This window comes from Eupeodes corollae, chromosome 3, assembly GCF_945859685.1.
Source record: "Eupeodes corollae chromosome 3, idEupCoro1.1, whole genome shotgun sequence".
NCBI classification, from domain to species: domain Eukaryota; kingdom Metazoa; phylum Arthropoda; class Insecta; order Diptera; family Syrphidae; genus Eupeodes; species Eupeodes corollae.
In genome coordinates, this window is record NC_079149.1 from 123,752,878 (window position 1) to 123,776,444 (window position 23,567).

The following is a 23,567-nucleotide window of genomic DNA, read 5'->3' on the forward strand; positions in this document are numbered from 1 at the left end:
ACAAAATTATAGTTAAAACATGTTTTATTTACAAATAAGCTTATTATGGTTACTATACATTTATTTTAGTTCTTTAATTTACTTTTAAATTTTATAACATACCCGATAGGCATTTGATAAGAATGCCCTTATATTGGGTGGTAATACTGAATCTAAAAAGTACACATCATTTGCCAAACGATCCAAAATTCTTCCCTTTGGCAAAATATCAAAAAACGAGTTCGGTGCTCGAATAACTCTTCGAAATAGGTTTTTAAAAATCCTATTAGAGCCCAAAACTGAGCCTAATTCAATTGATAATGCAGCCATGCAGTATACTATTACTATAAATTTGACAGGTAGAATTTTTGTTGTGTTTTTTTTTATTTTTGTAGAATGGGTTAAGAAAATAAAATTAATAAGATTTATAATATTGTACAAAATATATAAACATTTGACTTTGCACAATATTTTTACAAAAACATTTTTAACATGGTGTATTTTTTGGACAGCATTTTAACATACAACATTTATGACATTTTGCCTATACAAAAGATAATTGTTGTACAATTTGGAATTTAATTGGCGGGATAAATATTGTGTTTTATAAACAATTGACATTTAAGCTTTGTGTCAAAATAAATAAAATAAACTGTGTATGGCATTTTAGCGTTTTACATTTATTCCTGATTCATTGTTAGACTGCTTTTTAACTAATTGTTTGACGTTTCTGACAGTTTTCAAAAACGTAAAATGAATGGGCAGGTTTAGACGACATAAGGGACTTGAAAGTTATGCATGTTTCTAGTATCTGATTGGCCAGCCGCCAAAAAATTACCTTCCAATTAAGGCAACTTTAATGGAAAGCTGACTGCAAAGTTAGTCAAGAAAAATCTCATTAACTATCAAGTCAAGTCTACTTCTATCAGTTGAAAATGTTTGGTCATTCAACTAAAAGCTTATTTTTATTACTTTATGAATTATTTATTTTCTGCGTAACTTTATTTAATGCTTTCTATAAAATGGTTCCTTGTCAATTTGGGAAAGAAATAACTAATATTTCTTTACAATACAAAATACAAATCGTAGTGGACTTGTAGCTTGCTTGAGGAGTGCTTTGTAGACACAAATTTTGTTGGTACTTTTTGTTGTATGAACTTAAAGTAGAGATTTGCGAAGTAAAGTTCTGAATTTGGAATTCATGACACTTGAAAAAATAACTAGTTGCCTTGGTCAGAATGCACGTTCAAAGAATGAAGTTGACTGCAAATTGAGTCCCTTGAACCTACCCAATGTAAATTTATTCATCTTCATCTGGTGCTTGCATAAGATGCGATTGATAAGCAAATCAATTTTCTTTCAAATGCATTTGACTTTTACGCAAATGTCAATTCGATATACATACATATTTACTAAAAAATATTGCGAAAATAATGAAGCGTGTGATTGAAAGCAATGCCTTTGCTTAAATATTTAATTTTTGACGCGTACGATTTCAAAAATGTTGGATTAAATATTTGTATAAAAGTGAACATCTTACATTCACCTTAAACGATGTTAAAAATCATATGCTTTCTTATATGACCTGTCAAAAACAACATATCCTCAAACGTAGACCATTTGACATGACTTGAAATGACAGCTCCTTTGATAAATCATACCGAAAATAAGATATAATATCACTTCTATTATTGTGTAAACGGCTTCCAAATGTCAAGGTGAATTTTAGATATGTTTTATTAACTTTTGACAGTAAGTATGTACAACTACGAGTACATTAGTTTGCCTAGTAGTTTTTTCTTACTTGTTTAACTTTTGTTGTAATGTCAAAAATTTAGTTTCAAGTGTCATTACTACATTTGTTATTTTTACAAATTGTTGATCTGTCAATTTATTAATATCCAACATTCAATTCACATAAATTAATAAATGTATGACCTAAATAAGTCATGCTTTAAAAAGACATCGTGAATCAAATATTTAATATTAAACTTTAAAAACTTAAAAAGTAAACCAAGAGAAAAGAACATACTAATGGCAGTTCTCAAATTTATTGGCTTTTCCTTTTGACTTTGATGTTTTCACAAGAATATATTTTGAAGAAAATCTAGGAAATAAAGGCGGTGTTAACATTGGATTTTTTTAAGGTTGCTCCTTTTTAAATTTTAATTTGCTTTTACTAATATAACAAACAAAAATGTCTTTTAAACTGTCAAGTAGGAAGAAGATTAAATTATAAGCTGCCTCAAAAGGATACAATGTGAACACAGTCTAATAGATTATGGCTTCTTTTCGCCTTCCATCAACAAGAAGTGATATAATAGAGATGAGAGAAATTCAGATGACTTTTATCAAAAATGTGTCAAATTATTTAAACTGTCAAATCTTTTTGGCAGGTGGTTACGTTAACATTGATTTAATCATCCGATTTTTGTGTGTTTTTTTCTGTACTCATTTTAAGTGTTTATTCCTACAAATAATTGTATTTACCTATTAAATAATATAAAATTACTTTTGAAACAAATTATTAAACTGTTTTCGGAATATAACAATAAAGATTACCATTTTTCAAAACCTTTTATTACTATCTTATAAAATAACTTGTTCTTATTTTACAATTCGTAATTGCTAGTTTTAAAATCTTTTAACTTTTCTAATGTTTTTATGTAAAAAAAAACTATATATGGTATATTTTTTTACAACTTAAAACAAACTTACAATCTATAGTAATTAAAATTATAATTTATAGAATATTTTTTTGTTAGTAGAAAGAGTAAATTTATGGGAACAAAAATAATAAAAAAAAGCATACTAAAGGCACACATAAACGTTTGGATTTAAAATAAAATAAAAACTTAAGCATTTTGGATAAATTTAAAATTTATTTAAAAAATCTCATCTATTTTTTTTTGGTATGTACACACTTTCGATTTCGTTTATGCAATTTCAATTATATTTGTAATTATGGAAATTTGAACTAAGATCTAAATAGTTACGTATCGTATCTGGGGATTGTATTATTAATTGTTCTGTTCAACTTTGTGTAAACCCATATTTAAAAAAAAACATAGTTAACGATTTGACGGGTAGAGCTGTCCAATTTCCATTTTTTATAATTTTTAGTATTATTGCAAAGAGAGACAAATCTGCGAAAAAATCCAGATCCGCAGATTTTTCACAGGGAAATTTGTGTTTTGACAGATCCAGATTAAAAATAAATTGATTATTTAAACCATGGAAAACCCCACAATGCTTCTGTTAAATGTAACTTTACTTTTTGAAATAATTTTTTGAGACATTGAAATTTTCCGCAGCATTAAAAATATCGGAAGTGTGTACAAATTGTTTTGCTCATTTAACGCTTTTTAAAAGAATACAATCTTTTGGGAATTAAACCTTTTTGACTTGAATATTAAGATTGCAAAATTTTAAGATTTAAAATTTTGCAATCAACAATCATTTGACCCTAAAAAGACTGCAATCATTTCGTCTCCAAACATTTGACTGTAATCAAATAATTTCAATCATTTGAGATATCATGAATTTTTTGTATTCTTTTAAAGTCTTTGGACTTTTAAGAAAAATTTCACTACACTTTTGAAATTTTGTGGATGTGTATGGTCCCCTTAAGAATGTTTTGTGAAGTGAACTCAAATGATTGCATTCAATGAATGATTTATAATGATTGCATTCCCAAAAGATTGTATTCTTTTATAAGCCTGGCTCATTCTAACTTGTTAATATTAAAAAAAAATATTTTACATATAAACTCAAAAACATACCTGGTACATTGTGGATATAAACATTTTCATATTAAGTGGCATTACTAGATCTAATACTGAAATATCATTCGAGCATCTATCTAAAATACGTCCTTTTGGTGTTGTATCAAAAAAATCTGATGGTGCCTGAAGTATGCATCGAAATAAGTGTTTCAAAATGTTTCTCGATGCATTTAAAGTTGCCAATGATAAAGTTATCGTAGCTCCGAAATTACAAAGCGCTGATTTAGAGTAATTTTGTTTATGTAGGTAGAAGGTAGATGTAGTTAAATATGAATTGATGGATTTTAAGTTTTCAGTTCAGTTTTGTTTATGTTTTTTTTCGAATTTGGAAAATATGAGAGTCAAGAGATTTTTGAAAGAAATAAAATATAAAAACAAAAATGTTGTATAGTATAATTTTTGTTGTTTTTAAATGGTTATTTTTATAGAATAGAGTTGTATAGATAAATTGTTTAATATTTAAATAAGTTAATAAATATATATATTACAAAATGCCACAAAACCATTAATAAATAAAATAAGCTTCATTGTTGTGTTTAATTGGCAGAATACTAATTAGAAAAATAATATATGTGCATATCAATTTAACAATATAAATATTAAGTATACAAAATTTTATACCATAAATATAAACGTCAATAACGAATCCAATGATGCTGAAACATCTTCGTCGATTGTTTCCATATCGGCACTAAAATTATTCAACAGCCGACCAACTGGTGTAATATCGAAGAAATTTGGCAGCGAACCACGCATAATTTTCTTAAGTAAACCGTTGTGCATATTTTTTGAAGCTCTCAAACATCCAACGTAAAGTACAACAATTGCGAAATACGAAAATATTCCTGGATTTTTTTTATTTTGTTTAAATTTTGAAAATATATTTGAAAAATTAGGATTTTTAGAAATCAGAAAATTTTTGAAATCAAATTTGTGAGGAATGAGATTCGTTTGTTTGTTTTTTTGTTTACCTTTTCCATAATGACGATTTGGTTAAATGGAAATTCTTATTTCTTAAAGATCTTAAGAAGGACTTAAGATAAGCAGAATGGGTTGTTGATTTTATTGTTTAACCTATAACCTTAATGTTTGCTAGTTCTGTACTAACATTATACCTTGAGAGATTCATTGTTGGCAATGTTTTATGGGAATTATTAGAATATTCCGATTATAGGAATTTTATAATTCGTTTTCTTATGAAAAATTAGTAAATGATTATTTCATGCATTTTCTTTGTAGATGGTTCATTGTTTTCTTTAACCAATGAAACTAAATAATGGATTTATAATTTATGAATAAATAAATATGAATTTTTTGAAACGTTCGAATTTTTGAAAAAGATTTTTAATTAATGTTTTTATTAAAAAGATTATCCTTTTTGGGTGAACTCTTTAATCTGAAGAACTAAAATGGGCTAGCAATTCCTATTCAACAGGTGCTAAAATTTAGAATCATCAGCTTTTTATTTCAATGGTTTTCAAAAAGAGAAAAAAGTCAGAACGGTCTAAAAGAGAACAATAAAAATAATAAAAAGACAGAAAGTTCCGTGGAAAAACCTCGTTCAAAATGTATAAAAGGAAAAGTCTCGAAATTTCCTACATTGTTAGAATCATTAAAAATAACACAGTTTTGAAAATTCACTATCAGTATATTTGAAAAAGGCTTCAATTTTGTGTGGCAATAAAGTATTTGCGATAAACTTTTTATGTTTCCATGACTTTTCCCTTCTAAATGTTTTGCAATATGATCTATTAGACACTAGATTTTATAATAATCACCAAATTTAAGTAATTAACTAAAAATTGTGTAATTGTAAGATTTTGTTCTTGGCAGTCAAATTCTTTCAATGGGTTTTGATGGAATTAATTTAAAACTTATTCCAAAATCACTCATTTAGTAAAGATTGAAAAAACCAATAAGTCGTGGTGCTTTTTTAAGTCTATTATCCCCATCTCCAATTTTCAGTTTAAATATTGATTGTACTTCAATAATTTTTTTGAAAAATTTGCTAATGAAACGAGGAACCATTTCTGCTGAAACGATTTTTAACAGACAAATTCAAAACGGTCTAAACAACGTAAGCTAAGTTTTTGAAACCAATACAAAAATAAGAAAATACGGATTCGAAATCAGCACTAAAAATTAACATATTTTGCAAAATTATGAAATCATTGAATTCAAAGTTTTCCAAAACTTTATAAAGAATCAAATGAAAGCTCATAACTATATTAGAATTTCCAAAAACTTAGTAAATTGATTTAAACTGAATCTTGAAGACAAACACTTATACTAAAAAAAAAAAAAACATCATACAATTCAAGAACTTGTTGGCTTTTACTTGGGTCTTAAAAAACATCTCTTTTGGTTGTTTTTAACATTTTAAAAGTTATATTTTAAAAACTGATGTGATATTTGTTGGATGCGTGTTTTGTTGGAAAATCTATCCATAGAAAAGCAGGATTTTACACGAAAAACAAAAACAATATCCATTGTATAAATAACACCGGTAAAAGTTAGAGTAGAATCTTACTAGGGATGGGTTTTTGACATTTATACGAGTCTCGAATGGATCTTATGTGATTTCGTTGGTACGATTGATATTGCATTTGTATCTCGATGGCTATGTCCGTTGAGTAGTGGTGCATTTGGAATCATATGTGGTTTTCCATTGGGAAAAAAATTTTAAATACACAAACATGCAAAGAAACAGACCATAATGCATTATCTGTAAAACCAACTCCTCCACACAGGTTTTTCTTTACAAATGTTGAATCCACTCCGATCCCCGACCGGAATCGAATCGAATCAAGCTCATTTCAACTCGGTTCAGGTATATAAAGAATTGAGGGGAGCTTCAAGCTTGCTTCAACACCACATGTTAATGTGGCAGTCTACGAACAAACCCCCTCCTTCAAGCAACATCTTAATTGCCAGATGTTTTCTTATCATTTTTTCTTGAAAATTGTCCATTTTTATTAGTTTTAGTTAGTTTTTTTTGCTAAGTTAATTTTATTATTCTGACAGATCTTCTTTCAGTTGCACCAATTTTTAAATACTAACATCTGGCTACTGCGGATTGTTTTGTTGAAAATTTCTCACTGTACTTTATATGGAATACCACAAAAACGCAACTATTATGAGGCGAGACTCGAATTCAGTAAGTTTAAACAGACTATAACTCCGAATAGAATTGTAATTTTTAAATCTGAACCCTAAAAAGCTCAACTATTTACGGTTTCAGAGTGGTTAATAGAAGTAAGGGAAACAAAAATTCCAAATGTTTGCTTCTCTTCTCTTAAAGGTCTTCTGTTTCAAAGCAAAAAAGTTCTTTAAAAAATTAAAGAAACCAAAGTTGTTAGTCTGATTTATGAAATAACTAATTTATTTGATCGAAGAAATGAGACTTTTTTCGAAACCGAAATTTTGTATTGAAAAAACAGTTAAGAATAGGAAAATTGCTCATATATTCGATTTTTGACTAAACACGCTGAATTGGAAGCTTTTGAACACTAAAATCAAAACTTCTTATTGTTTTTTTTTTTAATTAAAATTATTCCTTATAAAGAAAAAATTTAGTCAGGGTCTGATAGGGTTTCCGGAACCACACTTATATTCGCTGTAGGAATGTTGTTTCTAATGCCACAGATTATCAAATCCAACAAATTTATAAAAAGAACCTTAAGTTCAAATTCTAACAAAAATAAATCCGTATCCCTTCTTTAAAAAAGCAAACATTTGGAAAAAGTTAGTTCCGATTAATTTATTTTTTTTCGAAGTTGCAGTATGTTGAAAGTATCACTCAATCACTTGTGGCACAGATATTAGAGACATTACCTACTGGATGAACGGACTTAATTTAAAAATGGACTGCCATAAAGCCTCAAAGGAACTAATTTGTAGGAAATTCTATAGAATGGAGCACAGTACCCCATTTGTTCATTCATTCAGTCCCTCCATGTGTTAAATTGGTGGCATATCAAGGATTCCCAAAAAAAAAAAAAAAACAAGTTAATGTATTTTAAGGCTTCAAAGCGTGCAACAGATCTATAAAAGGAAAACAATAAACAACAGCAAGCTGATTCAATATATTAAAAAATGACTTACAATTCTAAATATTTTCAAATTACAGTGATCGGTTATTATTTCTTTATTTAGGCATAAGGAATATTTGTAAATCAAGTGATGGCAACAACTAATTGAAGACAACTAAGAGGCTCCTTCGTATATAAAAAAAATACTTTTGTTAGTAGGGGGTGTATGTATCTACATAATGTAGGTACAAATATGAACGAAGTCTTCTTGGTTAAGGAATTTACAGAAAAAATACAACAAAAGATAAAAAAGTGTAAGAACAAAATAAAAAGTTGGTATTTACCCCAAAAAGTGTCATTAACATTGATCTTATGCTACCAGGTAGAACGTTGTCTAAAGAATCAACATCTTTTGCAAAACGATTAACAATTCGACCAACAGGTGTTGTATCAAATAATTCCATTGGCCAACGCATTACATTATAGACTAAGCCACGATTCATACTATTGGCACCTTTCAGACATCCCAAATTTAAACAAAGATGACCCGTCAAGTGGGCACAAACTTTTTTTTGTTTGGAAACAAATTTTGTTGAGAAGACGAAGACGAGGGCGGTCATGTTTTGAAAAAGATTTATTTTTTATTTTATTTATTTATTTTTTGGTTTAAGTAAAGCAAAAGATATTTGAATTCGTTCTTGCAAATTGTTAGTAAAAAAATTGTAATAAAACATAAAACAAATATCATGCCAAATTTGTTACTATTCAAAATTGTTAAAACAAAAATATTATATTAAACACAAAATTGTTAGAAAAATATTTATAAAACAAAAAGAATTATTAATGTACAAGAATATCAAGCCAAGCATATTTTTACACTAAAATACATTTTAAGAAAAACCAAACGAGTGCAAGGCTTTATTAAGGGGTCATAGAAACGGAACTATCCCAAAACAATTGAAATTCTTTGATCAATAAATTAAAAGAAGAACAACTCTGAATTTCGTTAAATTTTTCTTGACTTGTAAGAACGAAAAGTGGATTTCATATTTTATTTGTTTTTAAAACTTTATTGATATGACTAATAGCTTAATCACAAATCGTCTGCTTTACGGTGGGCCTGCTTCGAGGTTGCTTTGAATGACATTTCTATTATTTTATCTCTCCAAATAGCAAATATTTAGTTTGTTGACATTTTTTTACAGCTGTTTTTACAGACAAAGCAAATGCTCAAATAATTTAACTAGAGCTTCCGTTTGGAGTCACATTACGTTACATTACGTTCTTTTCCATACGATTGTCAAACGAAACGTGAGGTCGAAGCTCCATTGTGATAGCATGCATTGAATTCCTATGGCGAAACTCGTAAACGTCAGGTGAAGCCGAAGCTGAAGCGTGTTTGTGATTCAGCAATAAAGGATCCATTTGTCAAACGATACACATTTGACAGTATTATATGACGGTCGTATTTAAGATCTGATATACATAAAATGCAAAAAATTTAAATTTGACTGGTCCGGGTTCAGACGGCATAAGGGGCTTGAGAGTGAGGAAAGTTTTAAGTATTTGATTGGCCAACTGCCAAAAATTGTCTTCCAATTAAGGCAAAAGTATTGGAAAGTTGACTGGAAAGTAAGCCAAGAAAAATCTCCTTAACTATTAAGTCAAGACTACTAACAGTGCCTTGCATACATACATCAAAAAATTGCACGTACAGCAATAGAAAATAAATGAGTTACACTATGAACTTCCTACCACAAATCTGAGCTTATTGACTTTACTTGATAAAATTATAATGTATAATAGGAAATGCAACAAAATGCTGGAGCTTTGCCTCATGGTTTTTTTTTACCAGAATAGAATTTTGCCAGGAATTTCAAATGGAAATAACGGTACTTTTTGAAATGTAAATTATGCACTGTAATGATATTGAGGGATCTATGCTAAGAATGCATGCCTTGGTGTATTGATCTTTTCAATTGTTTTTTTTTTAATTTTGCGAAGTTTATTTTGAAAATTGAGGCTTCTCATAAAAAAGTACCTCTTGAAGTAAGAAAACTGATTTTTAAACTAAGAAACGACGGAAAAATTATTTGAAAAATAAAAGCTTTGAAGTGGCCCCAGGAAGAGGTAGAAAAAAATACTAGACGTTCATATGGAACGAACAATTGAAAGAATGTTAAAGGCTGATCCCAAGTTAGGTGCTCCTAAAATAGATGCTGACATTCAAGCAAATGATGGAATATCGCTTAACCCTCAAACTGTTGGAAACTTTCTGCATTCAAAGGGATAAAATGGTCGCACGGTACTAAAAAAACCCTATACTTCAAAAGCAAACGTTTCAAAAAGCTTGGACTATGCGAATGCGTACGCTTCGAAACCAGATTATACCTTGACAAGAGCAAGTTTAATGTCTTTGGGTCGGACCGGGTCGCAGATTTGTGTGGAGGAGACCAAACACAGCATTAGATGTGAAGAATTTGCTATCAACGGTAAAACATGGAGGCGGAAATGTTATGTTCTGGAGAGCTATGGAGTCCAATGGTGTGGGAAATTTAGTATTTATAGAATCAACAATGGATTAAAACAAATATTCACAAATTTAAAAAGAAAATTTGAAAGCCAGCGCTTTAAAAATTGGCCTTAAAGACGACTTTTTACTTGTGCAAGACAACGATCCTAAACATTCATCAGGAATGGTAAAGGAGTGGCTTCTCTATAATGTCAAATCGCAATCGCCTTATCCTTCCCAGTCCCCAGACCTTAATCATGTTGAGCATCTTTGGAATTATTTGGGAAGAAAGGTCCGAGAATCAAAAATAAGTAATAAAAAACAAGCTAAAAGCTGTTATATTGGAAGAATGGAACAAAATTTCGCGGGAAGTCACTTCAAAACTAGTTCTCTCTATGAAGAATCGCCTTCACGAAGTTATAAAAGCCAAAAGTTATCACACTCGCTACTAAAACTGTACGTGCAATTTTTTGACCTTTGATTTGCTACTTTTCCTAATAGGGGCATTCACTAAGCTGGTCGCTACGTAGTCAAAGGATTCTGATTGGCAACGTAGTGTACAAATTTCGGCTACAAAGTTGGTAGACACTGTTTTTGACGTTTCACAATCAGCTGCTTAGTAAGGACACAAGAATTCAAATTGAAATTTTTCTTTCGGTATTTTAATAAATATGTACATATATAAATCAGTCAATATTATTTATTGAACTATACATAAATGTACAATACAATACTTAAAAGCTAATAGCTACCAGGGCTTCTAACTCATAAATAAATAGTTAAAATAATTGATCGGTGTGTCTTACTGTGAGAAACTGGATTTTATATTTGTTTAATAAAAATATTAGATACAAACATTTCTTTACTTCAAATTATTTTGGGCACGAAGGGGAGTGAAGTATCATTTAATTATAAACAAAATTGAAGAGCCGAAAAAATGTTTGACGCGACATGAGAGACGCAAGATTTCAATTTTTTCACTACATTAGAAAAAAATGGAGCCCTGGCAAATAATAGCGAAAAAATGGAAGATACCTATAGGAACAGGGCCTTAAAGAAGCCGATTGTTGGTGCCGTAGATATTGAGACTTTGTATCGTTATTTTATAGAAATATTTGAATATAATATATAGTGGTAAATATTTCCCTTTTTAGTTTTTTAAAAAAGTTAATTGCAAGCTGTTTTTATCCAACCATCCACAATGCACTTTGAGTAGAAGTTAAATATTTTTCCCCTAAGTTATTTACGCCCAAAGAACAAGAATGTTAACAATAACGGCTTTGTTTCTAAAACACATTATATATTGATATTGTTTTATTAGTGCATGCTCCACATAATATTAATTTAGTTTACATCATTTCTAACCTAGAGACAAAAATCATTGAAAGTAGAAAATAGTTCTAAGCCATTTGCTTAGCAGATGCCAGTCACTGATCTCTATAATATAAAACAAATTTAAGTGTACTTTGTTTTAAATTCAAACACATCATTTTAGAAAGTCCCAATCTAATGTGCTTAAATCAAAACAATAGAAATTTTGTAGAACAAAATCTTAGAGATCAGTGCATCAGTGATTATGAAAGACATGAATTTTGTTTTTTTTTTTTCTTTTTTGAATGAAGTTAAAAATAAATATTTCAACAATTTAAAAAGAAAACAATAATATTACCGAAAATGCTGTACTGAGAATAGCTCGTACATTCATTGGAATAACATTATCCACTGTATCAATATCCTTTGAAAAACGATTCAGTATACGTCCCAATGGAGTTGTATCAAAAAATACCATTGGAAAATGTAAAGCATTTTTCACAAGGAAATTATGTAGTTGTTTTGAGCAATAAATACATCCCAATGCTAGTGATAACGAGGCAGTAAAATCCACTGAGACTGTTATATAAACAACATATATAAGGATTATTTTATATTTTTTTAAATTTTTAACATTTATGTTATATGAAAATTGTGTAAAATACTCATTTCTCTTCGAGCATGAACCATGAATGTGAAAAATTTAATTTTTTGTCAATTTTTGACTTTTGGAAGATTCATCAAAAGAATTAAGTACCAATTCAAAATATTTGCACAATCCAAAGGTCATGATAATGGACACAATTATAATTTGTAAATTCAAAATCTACCATTTTAAACACATAAATTATGTACATAGGTTTGAGTCTTTTGTATTTGCGGCTTAAGAGAATATTATTTACAAGGAAGTTTTCTTAAATAAAAAAAATATGAGCAATGAACTTGTGTACCTATTATTGTGTATAATAGTTTTTAAAAGTGTGAACTGTGAACTCATCTTTTTCCATAATGAATCTACCTAAGATTTTTAAAATATGAAAAAAAATCACGAAACATTTTAGTACAATAAATAAAACCTATTAATCAGAATAAAAGTACTACTATATGGATTAAAGTACAGAAAGAACAAAAAAAGTAAAATTCAATTACATACTAGTAATTTGAAATTTCAAGTTACTTCACAGGTCCGCTATAAAGAACTATGGGTATTATACAAATCTATACGATTTGGATAATGGATCAAGATAAACTGAATTCAATGTTTATTGCTTGTTAAATTTTAAGAACATCTTAAAGGAGAAAGGGACCTTGTCTACCTATCGCCAAGAAACAAGACCTATAAAAATGATAGGGTTCTTTTGAGCTTACCAAAACGTGAGAGTATTTTGTAGGCTTTAAACAATGGGAGTGGGATAAGCGTATTTTTCGCGAACCGCGATTTTATTTCCTAAATTGGTATAAAAATTCCATAATCAAGGTTAGTTATTAGGGTTAACATTTGCAAACACGTATAGGTATCTAAATTGTGGGGAATGGGTAGACCGTAAAGTCTATTCTCATTTGTAGACGAAATTAAGAATATGTTTTGAACCTTGAAACCTTGTTATTGTGACTACTCTGGGAAAACCATATATTTTATTTTATTAATTATAAGTAAGTATTAAAAATAAGAAATCTAACTTTCAGTTTTTTTTTCAGGAACCTGTTCCAAAAATTTGCAATTAATATGAACGTTGCCCTTATAAACTCAATAAACGTAGAAATGTTTGTAATAAGCTTAGAAATCACCTGTGTCGGTTTTATCTGCTTTCTAACATAATTCAATAAACCAAAAACAAGAGTGTACAAATTATAAAAAAAACTGTTCAGGATATGAAATGTTTGAATGAATAAAATGATGAAATTTTTTTGTTGTTCTTTTTTTTTAATGAGTAAAATTTACCGCAAATAATTGTGTTAATAACGATCGAACATTCATCGGCAAAATATTATCCACTGTATCGATATCCTTTGAAAAGCGATTTATTATTCTTCCCAATGGTGTAGTATCAAAATATTCCATTGGATAACGCATAATATTTTCAATTAAAAATGAATGCATTTCCTTTGAGCAATAAATACAAGCCAATGCCAATATTAATGAAGATACGAAATTCGAGATGACTGAAAGTTATAGTGGTGTGTTTGGTGTTAGTTGATTGTTTATGGATACATCGATCACGCAGTTGTGTTGTTTTTTTTGTGTTAAATTTGTTGATGAAGATTAAATTAAAAAAATATAACCAATTTATTAAAAAAAAATGTTAAAATTTGTATAAAAGGACGAGACAATTTTTCGTTTTTCTTTCAAAGCAATATTTTGTTTACCAACATCCCACCTATTAAAATATCACCAAACCATTCAACTGACAGACAAACAATTTGCTTCAGCAGCTTATAAGTTTTTTAATATTAAATTAACTATTTTTAGTAGGGACCGGTATTCAATCAAATTGTGGTTGTCTTTTAACATTTATAAAGGCTAAATTTTTAAAACTAGAATGTTGAGAAAAAAAACCGTTTCTGAAGGGTACATCGGTAAATTAACTCAACACTTTAATATTCAACTGGTAACTTATTCTTAATACTTTCAAAAACAAATTTTAAAAGGAAAAAGTAAATTTTCTTTATAAGACAGAAAACAAAGCTTGTGTTGTAAATAAACAAAACAAGCTACGTTGCCAAGAAACCCAGTGAAAACATTTTCATTTGACTATAAACAACAAACGATTCATTAAGGAAACATTTTCTGGAAAAACGTAGGTTTATTTACAAAGAATTTAGACAATCTATTAAATTTCGAAAAGAAAGAAATTCTTGACAGTATACATATGAATTTTTACAACTCTTTTTTAAAAAATTTCTTTACTTAAATAAAGCCATCAAGCGATTTAAAAAAAAAACACACACACACAAACATACACGAATTATTTAAACAAAAAAACGTCCGTACATATTAAACAAAAACCCAACCAGCCAAACAAAACGTTACAAAAGCTCAACAAGCATCAAAGCCAAACATAATACAAAGCAAGCCAATTGCACATTCTTTTAAGCTCAAAACATAAAATAACATAAATTAAATAAATGATAAAATTCTTAATGTAAAAGAAAAAAGAACATACCTTGTCCAAAACCAAATGCACCATAAACACCCAAGTACATATTTCTTAGTCCTGTATCAGTTTGAGCTCCTTGATCGGTTGACCATTTTGTGAGCCACAAATTCGAACCAATGGCAAAGATTTGGAATAGGAAATTCAATAGAATTGTTGAGACGGCTAATGTAACACCAATACTCTTGATGTAATGTTTATAGACAGCAAAGTCGACCTAGAAAAAAATTATTTCAAAAACATTAACAAATATTAAACATACAACATTTGTATTAACTTACACCTCCTGTTTGAGATTTTTCAATTTCAATCAATTTACCATCATCTTTGGCATGTGATGATTTATCGGAAAGTTTTGAAACAGCCGAATTCACAGAATCTTGTCGGTTAACTTTACGTTTACGTATGCTACCTTTGTCACTGCCAAATGATCGAATTGAACTGTAAGAAAGAGTTTATCACATCAAATTCCTGCCATTCCTCCTAATTCCATTTTCTTCTACTTACGCTGTTTCTGAAATACTCTCACTCCTTGCTCGACTAATGACTCGCTCCAACTTGCCTCTCAATTCTTCTGATTGCACAGTTTTTTCAAGTTGTTCCTTGATTTCCTCTAATTCATCTTCTTCGGCATTGCTTTCAGTTAAATGTTGAATTAAGAATTCAGAGAAGGCTCCCTTTTTGTTCAACAACTCTGAGTATGTTCCATCTTCACTCACTTCACCATCTTTCAAAACATAGATGTTATCAACTTTAGGTAGATAAGTGATTCCGTGGGTAACTAGGACACGAGTTTTTTTAGCCAAGAGACCAGTTGGCCCAATGACTTCTTCGAAAATATGTTTTCCCACATGTGAATCGACAGCACTCAAAGGATCGTCCAATAAATACAAATCCGAATCACTGTACACAGCTCTGGCCAAAGATATTCTTTGCTTCTGTCCACCGGACAAATTGATACCTTTCTCACCGATTTCTGTTTTATCACCAGCAGACAACATTTGAATATCTGATCGCAAAGCACAAGCGTCAATGACCTTTTGATACCTCTTACGATCGTATTCCTTGCCAAAGAGAATATTATCACGAAGTGTGGCATTTTGGATCCACGCCTGTTGTGGAACATAGGCTACAGATCCTACAGTATTCACGCGCCCATTAAGCTTGTCCATTTCTCCTAGGAATGCAGAGATAATAGAACTTTTACCCGAACCAACTGTACCCACAATTGCAACGAGAGAGTTCTTCTTCACTTCCATATTAATGTTTTTGAGAATTGCATTCTCATCACCCCAAGAAAAGGTTCCATTTTGGATTAACATTGGATGAGCTTTACAAATAAAAAACAAACACATGAAATTAGAAAAACTAAAACGATTTACACATTTAGACTTACGTAATGAACTATCATGTCCCACACAATCGGGATCTAATTCTTCGCTATTCAAGAACTTATTGATACGTTTCACAGAAACTTGAGTCTATTTTAAAAAAGCATACATTTTGAATATTAGAAAAAAGTGATTTATAATTATTTTGTTATATGTAAGTAATTTTATTGACAAAAATAAAACATGCAAGCAAAACTAGGACAAAATTATATGAACTTTATATGAGATGTTAATGTATTATTTTTCACTGCCTGTGTCAATTTGGGCAGTTTTTTTTAACTTAATATCGAACTTTATGGATTTTGGAAACCTTGAAAATGAATAAGTTTTTAAATAATGAGTCTGGTATTTTTGTTGAAAACCTGAAACTGCTTATCAAAACACCTGAACCTTTTTTTTGAATTAATGAATAAATCACCAATGTTCGATGAAATTGAATTGTGGGAGTTTTTTTAATTTTTCGAAATGTATGATTTAAGAATTTTGAATGAAATGATTTTTAATTTTTGTTGTGAATAAAAATTTACCAAACAATCATGTGTTCTGATAACATTGCAGACTTTTGAACTTTTGCAATAGAAATCCAAAGTTGTCCTTTAAGAATAAAATAAAAATTCATCTTAGCGAAGATTAAATTAATTTGATTTGTAACTTAAATTTCACGACCTCTTAGTAGTATATAAAGAGTTTCCGGGGGACGTTTTTAAACTTTAAATAAGACATTAATAAAATACTAGGTTGGGGTAAGCAGGTGGGGTATCTTTCAAAGCATTGGATTTGCGGAATAGTTAGTGGTCGGGAGCTCACCACGCGTTTGCGGTGAAGCAATATTTGAAAAACGTTGAATCATTAATACGTGCGAGTCACCTTTTTTGTACTCGTTTTATAAAAGAAGACTAAATGATGCTAAGGTTTTCACGGGACAACAACTGAACAGAGTTTCCAGAGGAAGGTGCTACTCGGTTTACAATTTTTATGAATAAACTATGATTAGTAAGAACGGATATTCCTTTTTATTGGAATTCCTTAAATCAAAGGTTTAAATAACAATTCCCGGACAACCTAGACGGTGCAAAAAAATATTCACCATGAAATTCAAAGCTTTACTGCAGCATTTTGACTTCGCGTAATGGCAAATGTACGGGTCTGACTGCTAGTGCTAGTGCAGCCTATCATCCTTATAGTTTGAGGTAGGGAATTCCACAACCGAACCTCGTGAACGAAAAATTGACGGCTCGAAACAAGATAGGAGTAGCGTATTGGTATCAGATCGCTGCTTCGATTAGAGCGTGGAAAAAGAATTCTGTTGTTAAGGTACGTCGGTTGTCGGTTGTGGAGCATTATTAAGGTCTTAAACGAGAAAAGGTTATCAAGAGAAAAACCATATCTTGCATATGAGAAAAGGTGAACATATTTCTTTAGTTCAAAAATATATCTTGTCACACTATTATAGACAACATTAAGTTTTCTTAATCTCAATTACTAAATAGTTCACACCCAAATAATAAAAGTGGAATAAGCAGCGACTTAGCAATAATCATTCTTATTTTTATTGGAGTGATTATTTGGATGGTCCATAACATACGTAAGCCTCGGTACACGTAGGGACGTAGAGACGGGAGCTCATTAACATGCATGGTTAAAAGTAATGGGCCAAAATAGACCCTTGGGGAACACCTCGTGTTAGCGGAAGAAAACTTAAAGTTTGGTTGTTAGCAACTACTGCTTGGTGTCTAGAACTAAGAAATGAACAAATTGAGTCTCACTGATGATGACGTAAATTGAAACTAATCCCTTGATTTGATGCATAAATTACGGTGGTTAACAGTGTCAAAGGCTTTGGAAAAATCCAAAGGAGTTTTGATTTGAGATTTATTGTAAAAAGAAATTTTGGCTATTGGAGATTTATATATTGTTAAGATTTTTTTTTTTTGAAAACCGAGCCCATTTATTTTCCGTGTTTTAAATTTCGATTGATTTCAAAAACTTATTCAAATCAGCTTTCATCAGTCTTAAAATACAAAGTGACGAGTTAATTTTGTCGAATTTTTTCTTCTTTGTAAATGAGATATATTTTTGTATTTCTCAAAAGGTCAAGACAACTTCAACTGTCTACTCGTAATGGGTTAGTTTATGTCTAAGAATAAAACACACATTTTTTTAGAGTAAAACAATCCTTGAGATCTCATAAACTTTAACTGTCTAGAACAAATAAGGTATTTTTTAACATAAAAACTGACAAATGCATCATTATCTTGACAATATAATCAAAGTTGTATATTATTGAAGAATGTAGATAAACAAAATTTAAGTAGTGAGAATGATAACAAAAAAAAAACGTGCCAGGAAGATTTGCTTATCTGACATTAATAATTTATTAACAAATAAATTTAATCACCTTGATGATGACTGACAATAGTTAAGTAGTTATTATATCTTTATAGTTAGGTACAGATATTTTTTCAAAATTGAAAAGGTTTAAGAAATTGTCACTTTTGTCAATTCTAAGGATTATATTTGTTAATAAGTCTAGTATAATATAAACTCTATAGTGGACATAATTTAGCTATGGCCAATATTGTATTCAGCACTTGTGGTTTGGCAAGAGAAATAAAACTAATATTATAACTAGGCCAGACAAATAAACATGAACAAACTCCAAAAAAAAACATATATTTTGATAAAAAAAAGGCAAACGGAGAGGATAGAAATAAGATGACGATGTACATTGCTTTTTAATTCTTAAACATTGCAATGATGTGGAAATACATAGCGGTGTAAGGCATTTCACATTCGCGTAGTACGGCTAAAAAACGAATCTCTATTTTCACAGCCGAATACAGACGAAGTTGGACTCAGGGATAAACTGGTGAGTATTTTAAAACCCGAGTTTTACTTTTAAACTCTTTAAAGGAAGGAAAGCAACTGGCTCTTGCATCAGAAAAAAAATAAAGTTAAAAAAGGTGTTACAAAAAATATTACAACCAGTAGTAGCCTAGAAATGGGAGTTATACTTAAGCTTTGGAAGAACTTATTTGTTTTTTTATAGATTACAGCCAGATCATAAGGTAGTTGGCGATCCACATACTAAAAATCGATATTTTTAATTTCATTTATGTAATCGCTTTTAAAGTGTGGATTTCAGACTTGAATTAGTCCAATATAACTTGTATTGAACGGTTCGGAAGAACATTTGTAGTTCACCGACAAAGTGATTGTAAATTTGTTCTACAGGTAACCAGAACTTAATGCACTTCTGAAAATGAGCAAAATTCATGCTTAAATACAGTCCCTGGATATATTATTAGACGCACTGAAGAATTTTTATAATTATTAGATTATACGCAATATTTTTAGCGTTCAAGAATGGATGTATGGTGTCATTTTTATGCAAGATGGAGCTGCATGCCACACAGTCCGCTCTAATAATATGGCCAAGGACTGTAGCTTCTAAGAAATCGATCGAAGTCAAAAAGCGAGAATAATTGTTTAGTCTATTCATACGTTGGTAAACTCTTCCTAATCATTTTCACAGGTCTTAATCATGGACGCTAGGTGGACCAGGCACCTAATGCCTATTCTTCTTTGCAAATGATATTGATTCTTGTATCTCTTAAAAGGAGAAGACACTGTCTACTCGTAATGGGTTAAATTTAAGGTTCAATTTTTGAATTGCAAAAGTGGCTAAGAAATACACACACAATTTTTACAGTGATATAATCCCTGAGATCTCGTTTACTTTAAAGTTGTCTAGAACAAATAGGGTTTTCTCAATCATAAAAACTGACAAATGCAACATTATCTTGGCAATATAATCAAAGTTGTATATTATTGAAGAATATAGATAAACAAAATTCAAAGAAACGTGCCAGTAAGATTTGCTTATCTGACATTAATAGTTTATAAAATGTATAGATTTAATCACCTTGATGAAGTCTGACAATATGTTAGTAGTTATTATATACATTTTTTAGAATTAAACAGACTTGAAACGTTGTCAATTTTTAGGATTATAGTTATTGATGTAAATATTTTGTAGTAGACATTTTATACACAAATTAATACAGCTATGTCCAATATTGAACATATGAGTTCCAAAAAACAATACATTTTCATTCAAAAAAAAACCAAAAGAAGTGTTAGAAAGAAGGTTTCGAGTTACATTGGTTTTGAATTCTTGAATATTGCAACGATGAGGAAATACCGAGCATGGTAACGCATTTCACATTCGAATGTTAATTAGTTTGTTATTTACAGTGCTGCAGAAGTTGGCCTCAAGAGTAAACTGATGGTCGTTTTAAAGCCGCGATTATTGCGTTTAAACTATTTGAAGATATGAGTGCAAATGGCTCCAAATGGCTGCAAAAATGGTGAGGCATGAAACGTTACAACAACCAAGTAGTAAGTTTCAGGAGCATTAGCCCAGAGATGGGAGTGACAATATTCTTGCATAATATGCTATGACATTGCCTATGTGATTGGGGGAATACGATACGAGAAAGAACATTAAATTCTACGTGGTTTCTTACTCCTCATTGCACAATGTTGTTACGATCAGAATTTAATGAAATTTTTCTACGTTGAAGTTCCACATATGAAGAGCCGGGATGCGATTCTGGAAACTAAAATGAAAAGCTTAAGGTTCTGTCGTCAGCAAAACAAGTAATACGATTTAAAAATGCAGGCAGAGCATTAATAAAAAAGAGTGTCGGAGACAAAACAAAGCCCTGGAACATACCAGAATTTATTTAATGGTTTACAGTCTTAGATTTATCCAAAACTTCTTGTATTGAACGGTTTAAGAAGTAATTTTTTATCCAAAGAAGAAGAAATTCATCTAAACCGAAGGCCTGCATTTTCGATAAAAGGGCCTGAAGCCAAACCTTATCAAATGCTTCTTAAATATTAATCTAACTTTATCAAAAACCAGCGAGATAAACCATGAGAACACGGGTGCACCTTTTGGCTACGAAAGCCGTGTTGCTGGTCATTAACAAATTTTCGTTCCTCAAGACAGTTCTTGAGCTGATAATTAATAAGACGTTAGAGCAATCGGTTGATAATTTGAGGGAGACGAAGACGATTTATCTTTTTTGGAGTTTGGCTGACCAAATGCTGTTTTCCAAGTTCTCCGTAAGACATTTCTAAACGAATAAGGTATGAAATTTTATGGACAATCAAAACGTAGTGCACTTTTAAATACTAGAAAATTCTTTCATAAATATGTTGCCAGCATACTCAAAGCTTGTATAATATTGATATTTTTCTTGTCATTTTAGTTTAACGGAATGCAAATAAGAAGTTTTTCCTACTACTGAGTATTGCTATTATTTTGTTCATAGCTGTTTATACATAATATTACCATAATTAAGTTTCTAGTAGATACGTAACAAAAATTAATTTACAAAAGTAGCAACAAATAATACACAAAAACAAGACAAAACGCATCATTAGCAAAACAAAACACAAAAAAATTCAAATAACAGAAGACAAAAACAAAAGAATTCTTGATTCTTAAAACTTACTTGAACTAAATTCGTTATCAACATTGGTAACATAGCTAATGGAAAACGTAAAATGTTGAATAATGAAAGTGAAACAAAAGCTGTTGAAGGATCAAGTACATTTTTCTCATCAATCAATACGTAAGTGGCAAATGTTACCAATGAAACCTATAAAAATAGAAATAAGAATGTAAAAATGCAAAGAAAAAGATACAGATTAGAAATAATAATGAAATGTGTGTTAAAAGATTGTCTTCTGAAAAAAAAGTAAAAAATAAATAAATTATGACCCATTTTCCGCGAGATAGTAGATGTATCCATTTCAAGTGTTATAATGGTTGTGCTTGTTTCAATTATTGTTTTTGTTTTAACGATCAGTCAGTGATCGTAGCAAAAATAAATGTTCGTCGAATGGTTAAGTTAGTTTTCCTTTTTTATAGCCTCGAACTTTTAAGCTTGATTGTTTTGTGGTAGTTTTACCTCAACGATGTCAACCATAAGCATTGGTAAAGTTGACAATGGTAATTTCAATGCTTCGAAGAGTGTTATTCCTACAAAAACTTTATCGGCTGTTAGGTAATTTTTCTCGTCGATTAACACGTAACAAGAGAATGTCACCAATGAAACCTTTGTTTTTTCAAAGTAAAATAATTAATAAAACAAAAACTTTTTGTATCCTGAAAAGAGAGAACGAAAAACACAAAAAAACACTCTTTGAAATATCGATTCTTACCAAGAACGGAGCACAAGACCAGAGGAAAGATGTTCCAGCATTTAAGTAGGCCGCAGATTTTAGTGTTTCGATTTCTTTGTCACGAATTTCCAAGACTTGTTCCTCAAAACTTGGCTCCCAAGCGTACAATTTCAAAACCTTTAAAAAACCATACATTTTATTCAAAACTCTATATTTTTTGGTCATACTTTTTCATCATACCTTAATTCCACCCAAAACTTCGTTCATCAATTTGACACGATCATCTTTGTACTTCATTTGTTTGACTTGGAGAATTTTAATGCGATTCGCAATAACTCCATTGATGGGAATCAATATGATCATAACAGCCAAACCGGCTAGAACAGAAATTCCAAGAAGATTCCATAGGAAATAGAGAGCGAGTATGATTTGCAACGGAGCCGACCACAACATATTCAAATACGTTGTCAATTCCATGAAACGCTGAGCATCGACAGCCATCAAATTGACAATTTCACCAACTGTCGATTCTTTCTTCGCCGAGTTTGAAATTATCAGAGCTTTGCGATAGATGGCATTTATCAAGGCCGTCCGAATCCTTAAACCCACAATGTACATTTTTTGGAAATATTGCGATAGGAAGAATGTCTGCACAGCAGCACAAATAAACAATAAAACAGCATAGAATATACCCTTCCATTCGGGTTCTGGTTCTTTTTGGTCATCAGCCTTGTTCTCGACATATTTTATAATCCATCCCAGGATTTGTGGAGATGCAAAGGTTAACATATCACATACAACTTTAAGGAACGATCCAAACAGAAAAATTCCACCGAATGATTTGACAATTGGTGGCATTATAGAAGCGAAGCCTTTGGTCTTTGAACCGTGAGGATTCTCAAAGGTAACATTGCCGTTGGTGAATTGAGCCTTTGGGCTGCGATTTTCTACTGAATAATTCTTGCGAACATTTCGGTTCCAGTATTTGGCGAAGATTGGCATAACCTCCTTGGAACTCTCCTGTGGACGAAGATCCCAGAGATCTTTCTCTTCGAGTGGGTTACGGTAGCCTTTGAGGGCCATTTTGTCGAACCATGAGTACGTAATGCGCGACAGGAAACTCGCCGACAGCTCGGGAATTTCTTTCTAAAATAAATACAACATTGGTTTGGTTCTCGTCATTCCGTCCTATTCCTGCTCAGACT

At 30.5% G+C, this 23,567-nt stretch overlaps 1 protein-coding gene across 13 annotated transcripts in view; it reads right to left on the bottom strand.

Moving 5' to 3' along the window:
- LOC129951482 (multidrug resistance-associated protein 1-like) overlaps positions 1-23,567 on the bottom strand; it is a 43,244-nt gene that overhangs the window by 9,829 nt on the left and 9,848 nt on the right. For 2 of the 13 annotated variants that reach the window (XM_056063638.1, XM_056063650.1), the window contains exons 5-11: positions 22,603-23,508; positions 22,402-22,539; positions 21,690-21,836; positions 16,170-16,254; positions 15,281-16,103; positions 15,055-15,214; positions 14,783-14,990 (exon numbers count right to left, since the gene is read on the bottom strand). In XM_056063638.1, the coding sequence (XP_055919613.1) occupies positions 14,783-14,990; positions 15,055-15,214; positions 15,281-16,103; positions 16,170-16,254; positions 21,690-21,836; positions 22,402-22,539; positions 22,603-23,508 (2,467 nt within the window). Of the gene's footprint in view, positions 1-102; positions 324-3,761; positions 3,983-4,385; positions 4,610-8,139; positions 8,361-11,976; positions 12,198-13,560; positions 13,782-14,782; positions 14,991-15,054; positions 15,215-15,280; positions 16,104-16,169; positions 16,255-21,689; positions 21,837-22,148; positions 22,296-22,401; positions 22,540-22,602; positions 23,509-23,567 lie in introns of all 13 variants that reach the window. The other 11 variants (XM_056063645.1, XM_056063642.1, XM_056063636.1 and 8 more) reach the window with 11 other exon arrangements.